The sequence below is a fragment of the Alligator mississippiensis genome, chromosome 4 (assembly GCF_030867095.1).
Source record: "Alligator mississippiensis isolate rAllMis1 chromosome 4, rAllMis1, whole genome shotgun sequence".
Classification (NCBI taxonomy): domain Eukaryota; kingdom Metazoa; phylum Chordata; order Crocodylia; family Alligatoridae; genus Alligator; species Alligator mississippiensis.
Genome location: NC_081827.1, coordinates 21131903 through 21150277, shown reverse-complemented (window position 1 = coordinate 21150277; position 18375 = coordinate 21131903). Strand labels below are relative to the sequence as shown.

General features: G+C 40.3%; 1 protein-coding gene across 2 annotated transcripts in view; it reads right to left on the bottom strand.

Annotated features, from left to right (window-relative positions):
* Positions 1–11671: 11671 nt before the first annotated feature.
* The window catches only part of SEMA3C (semaphorin 3C), a 181240-nt gene continuing 174536 nt past the window's right edge, over positions 11672–18375 (bottom strand). For both annotated transcript variants that reach the window (XM_059725822.1, XM_006275581.4), the window contains exons 17-18: positions 17008–17138; positions 11672–15466 (exon numbers count right to left, since the gene is read on the bottom strand). In XM_059725822.1, coding sequence (XP_059581805.1) covers positions 15053–15466; positions 17008–17138 — 545 coding nt within the window. In that variant the 3' untranslated portion in view covers positions 11672–15052. The remainder of the gene's footprint in view (positions 15467–17007; positions 17139–18375) is intronic.

The window sequence follows — 18375 nt, the reverse complement described above, 5'->3', positions numbered from 1 at the left end:
TCCAAATCTATTTGGATTTAGATGTCCAAATCCACTTAGGTGGGTTAATATGTGGCCCTAGGTATCAAGTTGTTATGGGCACTGATGGCCCTTGAAAATGTGACTTGGGTGTAACTGGGGTGAGATCTGCCAAGTCTGCTGGACTCGTAACAATAACTGAGAAAGATTACCCAGAGCTAAAGCAATGGGGTAGCACAGTTTATGTAAACAGTAGGCTCCAAAGCTCTGCATGAGCCATTGTTGTGTGTGTGCTTGACAGGTTTACCTATGAATTTTTGGCCAGCTTCTAGTGATAACAATGGAAGTCTTTCCAGTGACATTTGTAGGTACTGGCTCAGAAGAATTACTGACTGGAAATCTGACAGTACTCAGAAATTATTGGAGAGCCTTTCTGCTCTCCTCTATCTATTTGGTTCAAAGTTAAATGTTGGAAACTAATAGATCTGAACCTGTCATTTAGTAAAATTTTGAATAAGGCTCCAGGAAAAAAAAACAATTTGCCCTTCTGTGCCTGTTTTTGTCCTGGAGTATGCATTGGTATTTGGCTAAAAGTTAATGTACCAGCTTTCAGCATCTGGAAGGACGTTAGTCCAAAACAAATTGTATGCTTCACGTATTGTTTAGCTCTGGTGTGGTCATTTGATTCCTGAGAAATGAACACATTTTGTAGGACAAACCCTTCCCCTTAACAATCGCAAGTTAGCAAACACCAGCTGCAAAGGGCTTAAGCCAATAGAGGAGGGGGTGTAGAGAGGGGGAGAAAGAGGGTAGGAGAAGGTAGCCCACTATTTACAGCTGCCTTAGCATTAATAATATGATCTTTTTCAAATACAGAATAAAACTGGCCTGTAAAAGTAGCAAACTTGGGTCTCAAGCATTGAACATGGCCTGATTCCTGATTATGAAAAGCTGTGATATAAATCAGGTTTTATCCCTACAACACTCATCAGGCCTTTGGCCAGGAGCAGCAGCTCTGTTTGGTTACCATGCTTTCTTCAGCAGACCATAAATCTGTTCCTTTGTGGTTTGATATGACAGCAAAGCTCATGTATGTTTTCAACGTACAGAAACATGCCTCAGACCATCGGATTGTGTCATTGCTAAAGGAGCTCCCTTCCTTACTGCCTGGTTCATGATGACACTCTGTGAGCTGAAATACTGCCAGCATATACAGATGCAGTCACTTATTGATTGGCTCTGCAGATTCAGTTACAGAAAATGGCATTTATATGCTCTCCCTCTTAATTACTTAATGAAATCCCTTTGGGTGGCAATAATTTCTGCACTGAAATGGGTGGATCAGCTCTGGGTGTATTGCATGGAACTGAGGCAATCTCCCTAAAAGCTGTTATATGAAGGCTTGAGGCCAAGAGAAGTTTTGTGAGTGAATTGAATGATACTAAAAGCTATATGGGGTTAGAGAGATGTGCTGAGTAGCTTGATTCACTGAGACAGGAAAGATGGAGCTAAGGCTATAATGACTGGTGGCAGGAAAGATGGGGGAGATGATGGATGAAGAAGGGCTGCAGGAAAGAAGTAGTGAGGCTGTCTCACAGAAAGAGGGTATAGTTAGCTGTGTTAGTCTGAAGTCAAGTACAAAGCGTGGGAAAGACCAGTGAGGCAAGGGACTTATGTTGTGTTTGCAGTTCTGCCATGGACTTAATATGAGACCTTAGGAAATCAATTCATTTCTGTTTCCCTTCCCCCTTGCCCTTACCTGCCTGGTTGATTTAAACTGCTAAGTCAGGGACTTTATTAGTGATTTTCATTTATAATACATTTATGCAGTACCTAAACGGGCATGGCTTCAGTATTGTTTAGGGCTTCTAAGTGTTACCTTAATACAAATAGTAATTAAGAGCTTGAAAGAGGATGCACTTTGTAAAGGATCTTCTCTCTCTCAAGGCAAGTCCTCGGGTCGAGGGTCACAGTGCTGCAGCCCGTGTCAGGCTCTGGGGGCAGTCAGGATCGCAGCTCCTGGCACTGTCTGGACCAGGTCCAGGAGCAGCCAATGTGCTTCCCAAGGTAGTGTGTGGCACTGCAAGTTTGCCTCCACAGAGAGGTGAAGTCTTTGCCGTCTTGGCCAAACTCACCCTCCAGAGAGCCACTCAGAAAGATGGCCAGGTCTCTGTCAGTGGGCTGCCTGGCAATCCTCCTGCAGATGGTCTCCCTTAGGACACTGGCGGCAGTGCTGCTCAGTGTCTCATCTGGGCAGGTCAGAAGGCAGAAGGCATGGATGACCACCATGATGTCACAGAGGTTGCCCACGTGCGGATGTTGGCACTTTCCTGCTGGTAGAGGATGTGCAGGATCTTGTTGCAGGCCTGGAGTGGCAGGTGCAGCCACTTCTTCAGCAGCTGCTCCAGATCATCATCTACCTTCTTGAGTGGGCTCTTGGGCGCTGCCAAGCCTCTCAGACAAATGAAATGTGGGAGATAAGGAAAGTGTTTACTGCACTGACCAGGGGGCCAAGCTGAGTCCAGCTTGTGGGCATCCTTCACGATCCCACGGACAATTTCCTTCAGTGTCTGCTTTGCCTGGTAACCAGCGGGCATTTCCAGGTGGAGGTAGCTCTCGTTGTCCCTCAGATGCCTCACCTGCTTGCCATAGATGGTAATGGTGGATGGTCCAAGATGGTGCTTTTCTTCCTGCAGTCGATGTGCAGAGATGTGCACTTGGGGTTGTTGAAGCGGAGCCCCATTCACTCAGCTCCCTTGGAGATGATGTCCAGTATCTTCTGCAGCTGCTCAGGGTCACTGGCAAGGAAGATGAGATTGTTAATATAGTCCAGGATGCTCAGTTTCCATCTGGGGCTGGGTCCTCCATGGCTTTCTGCCACCGCTTGGAGGAGCAGTTGCTTTTGGTAAAGGATACTAAAGTAGTGACATGGCCGAAAGGGACAGGAGAGAAATAAAGCATGTGTGCATGCATGACTCAATTCCCTAGTGAAGTGAAAGGAGGAAAGACTAGGACTTCTCTCACAAAGTATTGTAACACCCAAATCCTTTCATAGACTTAGCCTACAGTCCCCTTCTAGCCTTTGCTCCCACTGTGACATGAAAGAGTGAAAAAAATGGTCCTAAAATAATAAGCTAATGACTTCTAAATTCAAGTGACAAATTCTCATTGCAAAAGCTTGTGGGGCTTCTCATCCAGAATTAGCATTAAAAGTTTATGTGAAATGATATTTTTCCCAAAGAGGTATTGCTTTTCTCAGTTTAGTTGCCTATAAACAGCTGCATCAATATTTATCTTAAAAGAGACTTGTTTACCCTGTATCACTTCTCCTCTTTGTTGACAATTGTTGGATTGACATCTGGAAAGGAAAGAATTTTGATTTCTTCAAATTCAGCATCTTATGTAATTTGTTTTATTACAGATACACACACACAAACAGAGGAAAATCATACATAGGGGAACTACAAACAGGATTCTGTTTCTCTTGTTTCAAAGTGATTGGGTGAATATTGGGATGCTGCTGACTGTTTTTTTTTTATTGAAGAGGTCAAATGGGTATCTGAAAAGTTTCTCATCCAGCCCAATCAAACAGTAACAGCAAGAAGTTTCCCTGCCTACAGAGACATTCAAGTTAAAATCACTACATTTGAAGGCACAAGCCTTACATGCTGCAACTTTTTTTTCAGCCTAAATGTCTTCTTTACCTGTGTGAAGTTATTAGTGAGCAATGTAAGGGGCAAGGGATACAAAGAAGGCATGCTATGAAACTTGCTTTTTCACTTCAGCTGGGCTAGTGTCCAGGGTCAGAGTAACAAAGTATGAAGTCAGCCCTGCTTTACCCTCTAGTTTATCTTGATTTGCTCCTGATTGCCTGACTAACTAAATGAAGAGCAATGACCCCAAACGTCAAGTACCTCTCCAGCTCTTTTATGTCATTCTTTTTAAGTTTCTCTGTGTGGATGAGCACAATAATCAGAGAGATAGTAAACTAATAAGAGAACCGAACTGTACAGTGATCCAGTACAATTAGAATGACTAGGACTGGTGACAACAGAGATTTCATAGATTTCATAGACATAAGGGCTGGAAGGGACCTCATAAGATCATCAGGTCCAGCCCCCTTGCCCAAAGGGCAGGAAGTCAGCTGGGGTCAAAGGATCCCAGCAAGATAAATGTCCAAATGTTTCTTGAAAGTGTCCAGAGTAGGTGCGTGTACCACGTCTGGGAAGGCGGGACAGGAGTCTATTCCAGGCCTTGTTTGTGGCTTGGACAGTGAAGAAGTTTTTTCTTATGTCCAGTCTAAAACAATCTTGGAGGAGTTTGTGGCTGTTAGTCCTTATCTTTGCGTGGGGCACCCTGGTGAACAAGCATTCCCCCAGATCCTGGTGCACACCCCTTATATACTAATAGGCTGCCACAAAGTCACCCCTGAGCCTGCGCTTCTCCAGGCTGAAGAGTCCCATGGCTCTCAGCCTCTCTTCATAAAGCCTGCTCTCTTGCCCTCTGATCATGTGCATGGCTCTCCTCTGGACTCTTTCAGATGATTAAATACTAGTAACAATGGAAATTCTTACACTGAGAAATAGGCTATAAGATAGAGGAAAAAATGATAGGATACAGCCAAGCAGCCTACCCATCACACTGAACTGAGGATTTTTTTTTAACCTTACATCCTTAAAACTGTCTTAATATTAATGCTGTCAAATACTACTTGTAGCTGGAAAGAAGGTGTGCGAGAGGGAAGGCAAAGTTGATTCACAGGAGGGCAATTACTTTAAGAACTATGGGACATAGTATAAGACAGTGGTGCTTAACATTTTGGCCCTGCAAGCTGATGAGTGCCACAGGGCTGGTCCACAGCCCTCATGGGGTCAGTGTGCAGAGGGCCTTGCATGCCCAGAATGGGCACCATGACACCTTGGCTCTGCCCTACAATGTCCCAACATGGTGCATCCACTCTAGCTTGCAGGACCATGCTATCTGACCCACCAGGCTCCCCAGGGGCCCAGGAATTTGCCATTGTCACCACTTCACCATTTCTAAATTTCTGGACCCATGGGAGATCTGCAGGTAAGATTAAATGAATCCATGGGCTGCATCTGGCCCATGACCTCACGGTTGAACCCCCCTGGTAGAGGAAAATGGAAAACACAGTTGTCTAACTGGCAGCCAGAACGCTTCATCTATGCATTCCCAGAGATGCTTCAGTGCATGTGTGTTCCAGCATTGTTTAATCTAACTTGTAGGAAAACCTTGCCGAAGCAAAGATGACCAAAATGACCCTTAACAGAAAAATCTGGTCATGGTGAACTCTTTACCAAATAAAGAAAACTCTTCATGAGAGAGAACTTTTGCTAAAGTAAAAGAGGAATTGGGGAAGTTATGAACCATTTATTTGTAAAATCAAGTCTTTTGGAAGACAGAAAAGAGAAAATTGACTGTAGCTCATAGAATGACTACAGCTACAATCAAGACTTGTCAGAGGATCTCAGAAGTAGACATGTTTTAACTATTGGTTTGTTCCATGATCTCATCAATTTTTAACAAAGTTAGAGAACAGACTATGGTCTTGACCTCTGAATCTCACTTATGGGGGCCAATTCTGCTATAGTTAAGTGAAGAGGCAACTTATCCAACCATTTTTAGATCTTCTGTTTTTGTGATATCATGACTTCTGGAAAAAAGGATATGAAGAGAAGCTTTTCCATAGCCATCACACTTGCAATGAGTATAAAGCATTCCATTTCAGGTGTGACAAGGAGCTGCAGGATTTTAAAGGTGAAAACCTTGGCACCCAGAAAATGAGACTGAGACTCATGAGAATGTCAAATCCTGATGATCTTACCGAGTGCTTACTCACACACTGTGATGCCAATGGGAGGTTTCACTAAGAATGGCAGAACCCACCTTTAGAAATGGAAAATTGAAACTGGTAGGGCAACACCTTTTTCAGTAGTTTTCCAGCAGAGCTGCCAGAAAAGTGTTGTAAATCATGAATGTCCGAATCGGAGTGAATTCCATTGTGCTGTGTACTTATTTAAGCTGCAGGTTGGGGTCTGAGGCTGTAGCTGTGCAGAGCAGTGTTTTGTCTTGATCAAAAACTCAAAGTAACAGACCAGCTTCACTGGTGCCCTATGTCTGCTTTGCGCACTTGAGTGATGAAAAGCAGCTGTGAACCCAACTTAACCACCCAGTTAAATAGTGTTTATGGCTGCTTTGGGTTGCTAGAGCAGCACAAAATAGCTGGAGCATACCAAGAAATAAGCTTATGGGCTCCAGATTGAGTGTGACTGCTTGGAAGGGTCTGTACTTTCACCCTGCTCTAAAGTAGCACATTTCTGAGGTTTAAGGGTAACAATATGCTCCTGCCTATGACAAGGAAGACAAAAGCTGGTCTCAGTCGGTAAACTCAGCATCTGGGCTGGCATGGCACCATTTGCTACAATCTGCTCTGCCTTCACCAGCAAGTAACAGCTCAGTCAACAGCAATTACTTCAGAAGGTTTCCCTCCGAGTGAGATTTATTCTTGGCATGCAACCGGTGTGCTCTCCACACAAAATGACTTGTACAGTTTCCAGGATTGCTTCTGGCTGACTTTAGAGTTGGCTGGAGGAAAGTTTCTGTTCAGCTTATAAGGGTTTTTTTTTTATTTTTGCCATGGCGTTGTTAGCTCCTTTCAAAATAACAGCTTGCCTCCTTGACAGTAGAGGATAAACTGGCGAGGCAGATTTTTCTCTGTTATTCCCTAACCAATCTTCAGTTTTTCTTAGAGCCTTTTGGCCACAATACGTATTGCATCACAACAGCTCTGGTGGAAGAAGTCAAGGAGTCAGGACCAGCTGATACTCCACAGTATCAGCTGGTCACCAAATGATGTCAAGAAATACTCCCTCCTACGATAACACTGTGGAAATAGCCAAGTGTTTCATTGTTTGTTTTAGGCTTCTCCTGAAACGTCAGCCACCACACCTTGCTAAAGGCAGGGTATGTAACTTGATGGACTGATATGGTCCATATGTCTGTGTGCCCCGCCCAAATCCTAGAGGGGTAAAGGCTTTTTTTGCTACTTTAAGAGAGATAGTCAAAGGAGAAGCCTCTGCATATATTACTAGGGAGACAAATGAGGTAAGGTCTTAGGTTTTAGCAGTAAATAATCACAGCTGGTATATAGATTGCACCAGAAGGTCCTAGGTACTTTTCCAGCATGTTCAGTTAAAACTTTTTTTATGATAAGGCTGCATGGCTGCCTCTGAGAGATCTTGAGGGTTGACAATGGTCTGCTGGGGCCAGATTTTTGGAAAGCACTGCTGTAAGGAAAAGAGGCAGTAATTTGTGTGTGCATCATAGTTTAGGCTATGTTTAAATGTAATTTTGATGCTTATCTGAATTGTGCCCATTCTGATTATCTATCTATCCATCTATCTAGGAATCAGATTGGTCCAGTCTGATTCATGTAGTCTATTCTTAAATAGTTTAATTGGTCTGATCTAATCTGTCTATATGCTTCCCCAGACACCACCACCACATTATCTCAAATGCCCAACAAAATCAACACAATCCATTTTGTGCTTTCTTCAGGAAACTTGTAACAGTCATGGAGCAAGGCATGCTCTGTAGCTCCAGTATAATACAATAAATGACAGCAATATTCTTGTGCTGAGGAAAACAGAACTGAATTTCTGTTCAAAAGGTCTTTTCATTAGGGAAGGTATCAGAATGCATTCAAGGAAATAACACATCTTTGATATTTAATCACAGACCTGAAAGCTTCATGTTCCTTGAAAGTGGTTCCTTCAGATTTTTGATAAAAAACGGCACAAAAAGGGTGATCTCAGTAATGTCTTCCCAGAGATGCAGCAGCTGTTCAGGTTATAATGGGCAATTGGGTTGAGCATGGTATGATAAATTGGATATGTAATTAAAGTAAATTAGCACTGTTGGGATTAGTAACTACCTGATTAGGAAGGAAAAGGGATTAAAGAAGGAAGCCTACAAGAAGGGAAGACTCTTAGAAAAAAAGAGCCATGGAAGGAAATGAGTAGAAACATTTACAACAGAAACAGAGAGAAGCATGAAAACTTCTCAAGAACAGGGAAAGAAAAGGGGAAGCTTTCATTGTAGTCAGTGAAAAGACATTGATTTCACTGAGATTTGGATTTACCCTTAGGGAGATGATTCATGAGATCTAGAAGCCTCAAAGAGTGAAAAAATACAGTATTCAATAAGAAATGCTCTAACCCTAGCAACATAAAATATTAGGCATTTTCTTCTAGAATATTGCATTGCTCTTTCAGTCTGCCTGCATGGCTTTCTTCCTGTTTGTTTGCTTGTTTAAACCTGAAGCAAGATTACTCTGCCAAGCACCATATAAATGCAGCATTTTAGAAAGAGAATGCTAATGTTATTTCTGTCAAAGTTGAGTTACATCCAGAAGGACAAATGGTACCGTGGACAAAGGAGGAGATGCATAACTTCGGAAGCAAACATCAGACCTCTGTCTATGAGGGACCTTTGGAAGGGGAAAAAATAGTGGGATAGTGCTGAAGAGAACCAGAGCAAAGGGTTCCAGCTCTGGGAAGACCATCTGTCCATGAGAGCTGTGGGCTTGAAGTTAAATGTGCTTATTGTTTACGTTTCCGCATGCTACACTTTGTTTGATCAAGGGAAGGGAAAAAGCCCAAGTCATTTTCCAGAGACAGCACTTGTCAAACTTTAATTTGCTTTTTATTTGTTCTGACTAGGTCTTTTCAAGAACTTCTCAGGTATTCAAAAATGTCGGAAGTCTTCACACTTTCCTGGCCTAACCTCCTCGGATACAAAGCTCCACAAACATTCGGTTTCATTTATGACCCTGGTGTTCAAATAAAATGTAATGAAGCTGATACAGTTCTGAGAAAACGTGAAACATTGTTTGCTCTTTGGGCTACAGATAGTGAACCCTGGACGCAGAACAGTCTATCACCGTAATGTAATTACGTGTCGACTGCTGAACCAGCTGTGTTGAATTTGCCTCTTGGAGGAGCTCAGAGCTCTGAAGCATCCTTAAATCTTTGGCCTTTGTTTAGATTTAAGCTTGTTAAGTGATAACACATTTTGATTTCTTATAGTGAGCTACAGTTGGCTAACAGTAGAAAAGAGTTCTTCATCTGCAGAAATTCACCAGTTCCAAGGAGTATAGAAAAAGTTCAAGTAGAAAGGCAACCATGTAGAGGAAATGCTTAGTGGCCAGTTTACTTGGCTGCTTGAAATTCTTCTACTGAAGTTAATGGGTGCTCTGCCCGCTGAGCTGTTCAAGGTGTGCAACCTCAGACTTCATTTCACTTCCATTAAAACAATGGAAAGATCCCCATTGCCAGCAGTAAAAGCAGGATCCCCTCTTTCCCTCACACCTATGGTGCCATGAATCTCACAGTCATTTCCACACAGTGGCCGTGTCTTAAGATGTGAAGTGGTAAAATATGACACTGCATTGAGAAGTCTGTTTGGTGACTGGGTAACACTAGTCAGCGCTTCTGGAGGGAAGTGAAACGTAGATGATGAACTGAAACTAGATCTATTGAGGTAATTACCACTTATGCCAGACAGCTGCAGCCCAAAGCTGTGTCTGAGAGGCAAAAATCATATGATTTCAGTCCTGAGAGATGATGATTCAAGTATCAGGTCATGGAGTGGCACACTTAAAAAGAGGCCAAAAGGGGTCAGATGTATATTGAATTCAGAAGTTGTGATGCAAGGAATCTGAGGGGAAACTATAGATTTCAATCCAACATGACTGTAAATCAACCAAGATCCCCTCAATTAAGGTTTAAATTCACTCACATTGCTTTAGGTGATTTGGTGAACCCAGTTTGGTTCTTTTGCTTTAATAGGGCCACTGCTAATGGTATTTGGTACTACTGCATTGACATAAGAAACCTCCTTTTCCTTTGCAACCACATAATGGTAGATTTTCTCTTTTTGTTTCTCCCTTGTGCAGCCTCTCTAGAAATGCTACTTCTGATGCATTTAAGGATGCAGTTTCTCTCTAGAAATGTTACTTTTGATGCATTTAAGGATGCAGATTAAAGGATGCTTTGGACAGCAGGCTTGCTGGGACATCTATTGTCTCCACAACCTTACAAATAGGCAGGTATTGGGAGGAGAAGTGGGAGCAGGGAATGTACCAGCTTGTTCAGCTGAGATAGCTTCACAAGTCCCACTATAATTTGAGGGTATCGTGCAGGTTTTCCTGTGTTTATTTTCCTGATATGGTGTATGGTCTCCTTGAAAAGCCAATGTAATGCTGTATTTACTTTTGTCATTTCTATCACTGTATGGATTAAGTTGTGGTATCTTTATACATCTTTATGATTTTGGACATGGTTTAGACAAAGTAACAGAGGGATGAATACTTAAGGAGAAGGAAGCAGGCCAAACTGTGAAGTATCTCTTGCCATTGTGTCAGGGTAATAATTGCCACTCCCAATCACAGGCAGAAGCAGCTGTTGTTAGGGTGCCCACCCAAGGTATTATCAGCCTGTAATGTGAAAATCAACCATCAGAGAAATGAGCCATTAGCTAGAGGAATTCCAGATGCACCAGGAAGGAAAGGCTGTCTATGAGATAGACCTGGTCTTCAGATTTTTCCAGGCTTTGAGAGAGTCCAATTCCCCAGAGGTCAGGGCTGGCAGGAGCATCAGAAAGGTTGATCTCTGTAAATACTGGCAGGGCTTTCAGAGGGCTAGGTCATAGCACAATGAAAGGGTAAGCAAGTTTACTTGAATTTTTGTTCTGTCTTTAAACTATATGCTCAGTTTCTCTTGTGTAATGTTTTCTCCTATATAATAATTACTTTTGCTAATTTATGTCCTTACTGATTGCCTGTGACAAAAAGTGATCTCAGGGTGATTGGTATTGCAGGGTAACCCATTCTATGGAAAGGAGGATCTAAAATTCTTCCCCATCCAAGGGGAAGCTGCTTGAGCTGGCCGAGATTTGCCTGCTGCAGCTGTTAGGTCCAGTATAAGGGCAGTGGAGCTGAAGCTTGTGGGGACAAAGACTTGTCCCAGGATAAACATGACGTGTTTCTTGGGGACAAGCAGTAGGACAGTGGGAAGAAACTTGAGGCTTCTGGGGTATCCTGTGGATGGGTTTGTGACAGACAGTGCTTACACAGAATGGAGAAATGAGTGTGCTAGCGGTGAGGGCCAGATTCATTCACACTAGGCAGGCAGATGTCTGAGTTCCAGTTCCAGTGCTGTGTCTTGTCCAGAGCTGTTGAAAAATACTACATATATGATATGAAGAAATCCACACAATGAGGATACTAAAAAAAATCCCATAGAAATGCTTACAGCTTTCCAATTAAATAAAAACAAGTAAACAAACAACTTAAACCATCTGATTTTTGGCCTTTTGTTTTGACATCTTTCACTGTTCATTTTTGTTGTTAAATCAGGATATTTGGAACAAACCAGAAACTTCCTATTCATTTAGACTTTCCATTGAAAAGTGTATTTTTTGTGAAAGAAAAAGGAAAAAGGTTCTAAAAAAAATAAAATAAAATCTAGGCTTTTATGACGCTCAGTGAAGGGGGCAAACGCTGAGATGTTATAAAAACTGAAACCTCCCAAGCAATGATTTCACTGCAAAAATGAATGAAGCAGGTCTTCTTCTGAGAAGCAATAAAGTTCCTGGTTTTTTTTTATAAATGAAAAAGCAAAACCAATTCTGAGACTGTTTCAACACACTTTTATTTTGCCAGGCAAATAATATTTTAGCTATCCAATTAAATAGCACTGTGTTAAACTACATTTTGTTCTTTCTTACATAAGATATAATGAACATTCACTGTAATGACAGCTTCATCATGCTAGGAGCTATACACATACCTATACTTCTTAAAAAGTGTTTTCTTAATAAAACACGCATATCTACAGCACTGACAATTGCAAGGAGCACAATGTTAAGTCAGGGTTTCAGCGAACTTTACAAACTACACAAAATAAAAACAGCAACAAAAATTACACTGACAAAGAACTTGGGGAACTTTACATTTGGAGAAGTTAGGTCTAGAAGGTGTTTCTTTTTTTCTTTAAGGAATAGAATTATATACATTATTTAGTAATCCTCAAAATAGAAAGATATTAAATAACACAAACAATATTACAGTCCTAAATATCTGTGTTACCTACAAGGAGGGGGAAGGGCAACTTTTAACAAATAAAAATTATATGTCTATTCTGTACATTTAGGGCCAAATTCTCAGCAGGTGCAAATCATTGAAGCATCATAGAAGTTACACTGATTTATCCCAGTTGAGAATCTGATCCCTAGCTAATCTATAGGGGGAGGTCTGCTAAAGCATAAAAGTTTGGACTAGTACACAATAACAGAAGCTTATATATATATGCTTATATTTTCATGCAGCAAAAAATGTTAGTTTAAGTGTAATCCCTTAAACAGTCATACCATAATAACTGGATATGAAGCAGCTTAAAAAATATTATTTTATGTCATAAGAAATTCAGAGAGGCTGATTTTTTTTTTTTAACTGAATCCCATATTGCCAATATTCTGTTAGAAAATAACAGAACAGATGATTTTTGAGGCCCAATGGGGGCCTATTAAAATATTACTCTGTTCAACTATTCAAAGAAATAAATTGTACCCTTATATGCCCATTAATTGCCAGGTTTCATCTGGAAGCAATTATGATGCTCACAAAAAAGACATTAATATTATACTAATTGTGCAAGTGAATGTGCCGGATAAACTAGGAAGAACAACTGCAGCATACAGAGTATATGCACTAATGTCAATCTAGGAGGTAGCTTTATACTGTGGAGCCCAAAGTAACTTTTTGGTTTGTAACGTAAGTGCTGATTCTTCAGAAGTCTCCCATGGTTAGATACAGAGACTTGCTGCACTGAAAGACACCTGGGGAAAAAAAAAACCCCTGATTTTTTTTCATTTTTCATATTATTTTTATTTAATCTTTGTAGACTCTGCTCTGCCAGTTCTTGGGGCCTGAAGCAAATGGTGAATCTTCCCATTGGCTTCCATAGACTTTGTGTCAGGCCCACAGATACCAGTGTACACAGTTCATTAATACACATTTAGGCCTTGATTCAGAAAATCCCTTAAGTGTCTGTTCACATGAGCAATCCCATCCCTTTCAAGCAAAGCCAGAACCAGTAAACAGCACAATTTTGCAGCTCAGTATGTGAGTGGTCCCATTGTTGTTAATGGGGCTTAGACTCATGTTTAAGTGATATGCTCAATCAGGGCCTATTTTCCCAGCTCTTCTTGCACTGAACAGCAAAAAAGTCAATATGCCTGATACCCCATGCATCAGCTTAAAATCAGTTTGAAACCACTGCACCCAAAATTCTGATTTCTATCACATTGGTGCCAATCTAAAGTAGATTTATTGCCCTCAGTACAGCTATTCCTGACTGAAACCAATGGAAATAGGATCAGAATAATGCCCAAAGAGCTTTGGCTAGCAACCTTAAAAGCAATAAAGATAAAATAACAATAAATAGATGCTGTATTTTAAAGCCTCATTTTATTTAAATTTTATTCATTTAAAATTATTATCCTCATCTCTAGGTTCAGAGGTTATTTTTATTCAATCCTCATATTTTTTTTTTCTGAGCTGAATATATTATTTATTTCATTAGCTTATGTTGTTTAAAAATTATTGTAAAATAAAATATTGTCACCCAAAATTTGACATTCTAAGGTACCGTACACAATTGTTCTTTTCTTGAACTATGTTAGATGAGCTGCATCGGATCAATGGCGAGAGAAACCGACAGATATTCACCATGTTTCTAGCCATTTAGCATTGTATAGATCCCGAATTTCATTAGAGGTTTCCTGAAAAAATTGTTTTAAAAATGAAAATGTATATAAAAAATACCCTATATTTGGTAAAATATTGTTTTCATTTTCTTTTTTTCTCTCCTTCCTCTTTCCTTCCCTTTTCAATAACTCGATAGCAAAAGAGACAAGGGTTAAAAACAAGTTTAAAAGACGAATGGAGGTAAAAAGAAAAACCAAAAGCTTTTGAAACCCAACACTTTTGTAAAGTATTTAAAAATATATCTGTTCTGGAAAACTTTGAAAATACCATTTAAAAAAAAACAAAACCCAAAATATTCTTGATTCCCCCCTCCCCATGTTTTTTAATCAGCTCTAACTTTAATCATTTGGGATACCTTAAATGAAATCACTGGATGGAGTTTTTGAGTGTACATTGTACAGTACATATTGTGGTCACTTGCAAGTCTTGGAAGGATAACATTTCAAAATTACCTAAGTGACTTAGATGTCTAACCAACATTCTCATGTTAGATTTGTACTGCTTGTAAAGCAATATATTGTTACTGGACATAATATATTATTTGAAGTCCATATGAGCATTAGGTATTTGTAAATTAAATCCCAGAAACTTTTAAATTTATTACAACTTATACTGTGAACTATACTCAGTGTTTCTTGAATAAAATATAAAAACAAGCACACTTTGCTTTTTGTCTTACTTTTTCCTTCATTTGACTTTCAGTATATTCCTGAATTAACCACTTCTTTTACTGTACTTCAATTTTGCCAGCACCTTTGCTGCGTGCATTCACACGACTTGTACAATGTGTAAAAGCTGTAAACCCAGTATTGAACAGTAAACAATTAGAAACTCATATTTTCAAATGCGGTGCAAGGTGTTACCTTCATAACACTCTCACTGGAACATCTATCTTAACCCAAATTCTTTCTTTACCTTTCTGTTCGGCTCGGTTCCAGGGTTGCAAGTTAATGCATCAAGTTTTATTTTCTTTCCAAATGTATGTAAACGTCAGGATGTGACCACTGATTCTGGGTTAAGATAAATATTCATATGTGCTGCTAATATGCACAAAGAAATGCTCTTAACCTTTATCTTTAGATGTAACATTGCACTGCATTTTATTGGGACAAAGATCGTTTTCTCAGGCTTGCTTTACTTGTTTTACTTTTTTATCACGTTGTTTCCTCAAAATACGCTCTCAGCAGACATAAAAAAAAGCCCCCTACAGTGAAAACAAAGACATTTGATCCTCCAAAGCAAAAATTAAGATCCTGGTAACTGATTCCTTCTGTTCCTACTTTTCCTGCTATTGATAAGGGCCTTTAACTTGCCATAGTCCCCTTTCATCTTCTGGGATTCATCTCTCTGCTGCCCTTGCTGCCTGCTGTCTTTGCAGTACTGGTTAATCATTTGCATTTCTGAGTGGCTGAAAGCTGCAACAAAGTCTTTTGGGTGGAACTGCAGGGCTCGTACAGAACTGGCCCATGTCCAGGGGGACCACTTATCAGTCATAAAGGCCACCATTTCTGAATCTAACACTTTCAAGTTGATCTTTGCCAAGGTTTGCTTGAAGCTGTTTTCTGTTGCGATGCAATGGTAAAGTCCTCGATCGCTGTCCTGGACGGCGCGAATGAGGAGTCCCTGCTCGGTCGCAATGATCCTTTCATTAAGTTTGACCTAGAGGAACAAAATGCAAAATACACTTCCTAAAAAATGTGATGGAGCAGTGAATTATACAATAAGGCAAATGTAATATCCCCCAGTGATTCTCTTCCCTTTTTACTTCCAGGGAATGTCTTCTTTTAAGAGTTTGCCTAAACATTTCTCTTTATCACAAGTCTCAAGAGTGACTGTCCTTTTTTGAGAAGATCAAGCTACAGGCCCAAACGTGGGCTCCTTTCAGGAGCCACATAAGACAGAAGTCTCCATTACTTCCACACAGGGGAGATGAGTAGAAGGAGACTTTCGCTGCCGTCGCTATAAATGTAGAAGGTCCCCTATGACATTTGAGAAAAAGAAAGTGCAGAGATTGAGAACCAGGGGCTGTCTTTCACTGTACTTTTCATGTCATTTCTGCATCTTGCTTGGGCTCTGGTACGGGAGGGGAATTTTGTACAGAATTATTTTCCTTGGGGGCTTTCCCACAGGACATGGGAAATCAAGAAAGAGCATTCTGTATTGAGTACTGTAGCAATTTAGAGAAATGTCACCAAAGACTAATACCTTATTGAATATCTGGTTTCAGACCTGTGATACTTGGAGAGGAATTTTCACCATGCTGTTATTAAGTGACTTGATAATTTGGTACTGCACTTTACATCATGCTTGACAAAAAGCTGCTATAAGCAAGTTTTTTCTTGTGAAATTTCCAACACAGATTTTCAAGCAAAGGTTTGCAGAATTTAGAGAAGTTTGGCTAAGCTAAAATGAAATGAAACAAACTGAGTTTGAAGTCCTCCCATCACTACAGCACATTCTGTTTGTAGCATACTCTATCTTGTATTGTATATTGTAGCATTTTGCTTGAGCGAGAAGTGATGCATTAAGATTTAATCCTTTACAAAGTGCATCTGAGAAATGGTATGTTTTACTTAATAAAAAGTTTATAAATTCTCCTTCTCATTTCAAAGGATGGCCTGTCATGACGGTAAGGCTTTCTCTTATTTATAACTAACATCAGGCACCGTTTTGCTGACATCCTTATAACAGAAGGTCCTTTTTCATAGTGTATTAGATTTGAAATGGAAATATAGTTTTCCCTTTTCATATCATTTAAGGAAGGCATGCTCCCCATAAACAATTTTACTGAAATGTGAGAGCCCTGGAGAATGCAGTAAAGGAAAATATGATTCCAACCACTATGAAGAAAATGCTTGCCTCCATGTTTTTAGCTCAGATTAATATCTTGCTAATGAAAACTTTCAAAAAATAAAAATAAAAAAATAAAAAAAAAACCCATTTCTTCTGTACTTAGGTTTAGCTCCTGGATTTTAGTCAGCTTCCATTAAAAAGTCAGTAGGAGAGAGGTGCCTGTCTTATGACTCTAAAAAAACCTCAAGATAATTTATAATGAGAGCTGGCCTTCGCTATGCCAAAACACTAAGATATGTTCATGATACTTTACCAAACTACTTCATCATAACCAGAGTGTCTGAGCCTTTTGACTGAATGCAGTTTTCCTTGTATATCAATTGGTACTTCAACATTGCAATACTTACCTCTTTCCTTCTGTCATTGTCTTTCTGTAAAAGCCATTTAATGGAAGCCTGGGGGGATTTCGGGGTGCACTCAAGGAAGGTGGTGTTGTTTTTCACTCCATATTGAATTATTTCTGCTGCATTTCTGTATGCTAGAAAGCAAGATAAGGTAGATGAAGCCACTATAGGATGGATGCTTGATTCTTCCTTAAAAAGTAAATCTATTTGCAAAACTGACAACGAAGCCTGAAGCACAACTCAGCTGAAGCACAGATGTTCAAGGATGCAAAGCCTGATGATGTCTATGAATCAGTAATTCAGGGCAAAGAGCATTATAAGAAAAGGAATGAAATTTGGAGAAGGCTGTGAGCACAGTCTGTTCTGAGAAATTAGGACATGTGCCTGTGCAGTATATATCAAATGCATCTGTATACATTTCTAAGGGTCAGGTCCTCCCCTATTTGTACTCTATAATAGGAGATGACAGTTGATTTAGTACTCCAAGACAGAAACAGAGCACGGCACCTTTCCAAGGGTTCCCAAACAAGGGTAAACTTATTTAGCAAGCCTTTTGCTGCTCCACAGCCACTACTCTGCAGATGTGGCTAGGCTTCCAGCTGCAAACTGTATGTGTGCTCAAATGTGCTATCTCCTCTTAGACTTCTTTCACTCTTATCCACCAAGACCAGTTACTTATCTAGCAAGAAAAGGCCTTTGCCCTAAACCTAAAATGCAATGATCAAATTAGAGAGCAACGAAAATGCCCACCTTTCTAAAGACTCATGACTGATTTACAGCACTCCAGCAACACTTCAGCAGACCTTGAGCATGCCTGATCACCCAGACCTGTACTGTTTTATAGTCTTCAGACATGAATGATTGCTTGTTACAGTTAACAAGTGCTCAGACTTTTTTTTTATTAATTTGCTCATATAATAATATTGGCCAAACCATTATATTTTAACATTACCTTATATATAAAATGCAATTTCTATTTTTGAGATAACCGTGGCCATGTTTACATATGTGCTTAACACTGAGCAGACTAATTTGCTGAGGAGTAAAGAGTAAAGCTGCCGAGTAAAGCATACACATGCAACAATATTAGCCATAGTAAACTAATTAACACTGCCATAAGATAGTACTGTCTCCAACACTACTATCTTACAGTGTGGTAATTAATTGCAATTAAACACACATGGAGACACTGACCTTAGGTATAAATTGTGCCTGGCCATCCCAGGCACCAGGGGGACACATGGCTTTGCACTTCCAGCATTTTTGTGCCCCAGCCAGCTCCGCTGCTGCCAGTGAGAGCCCAGGGCTGACCCCCAGCACCTCTGGCCAGCCCAGGCTAAGCAGGGCAGGAGTGGTCTAGGTGTAAATTGC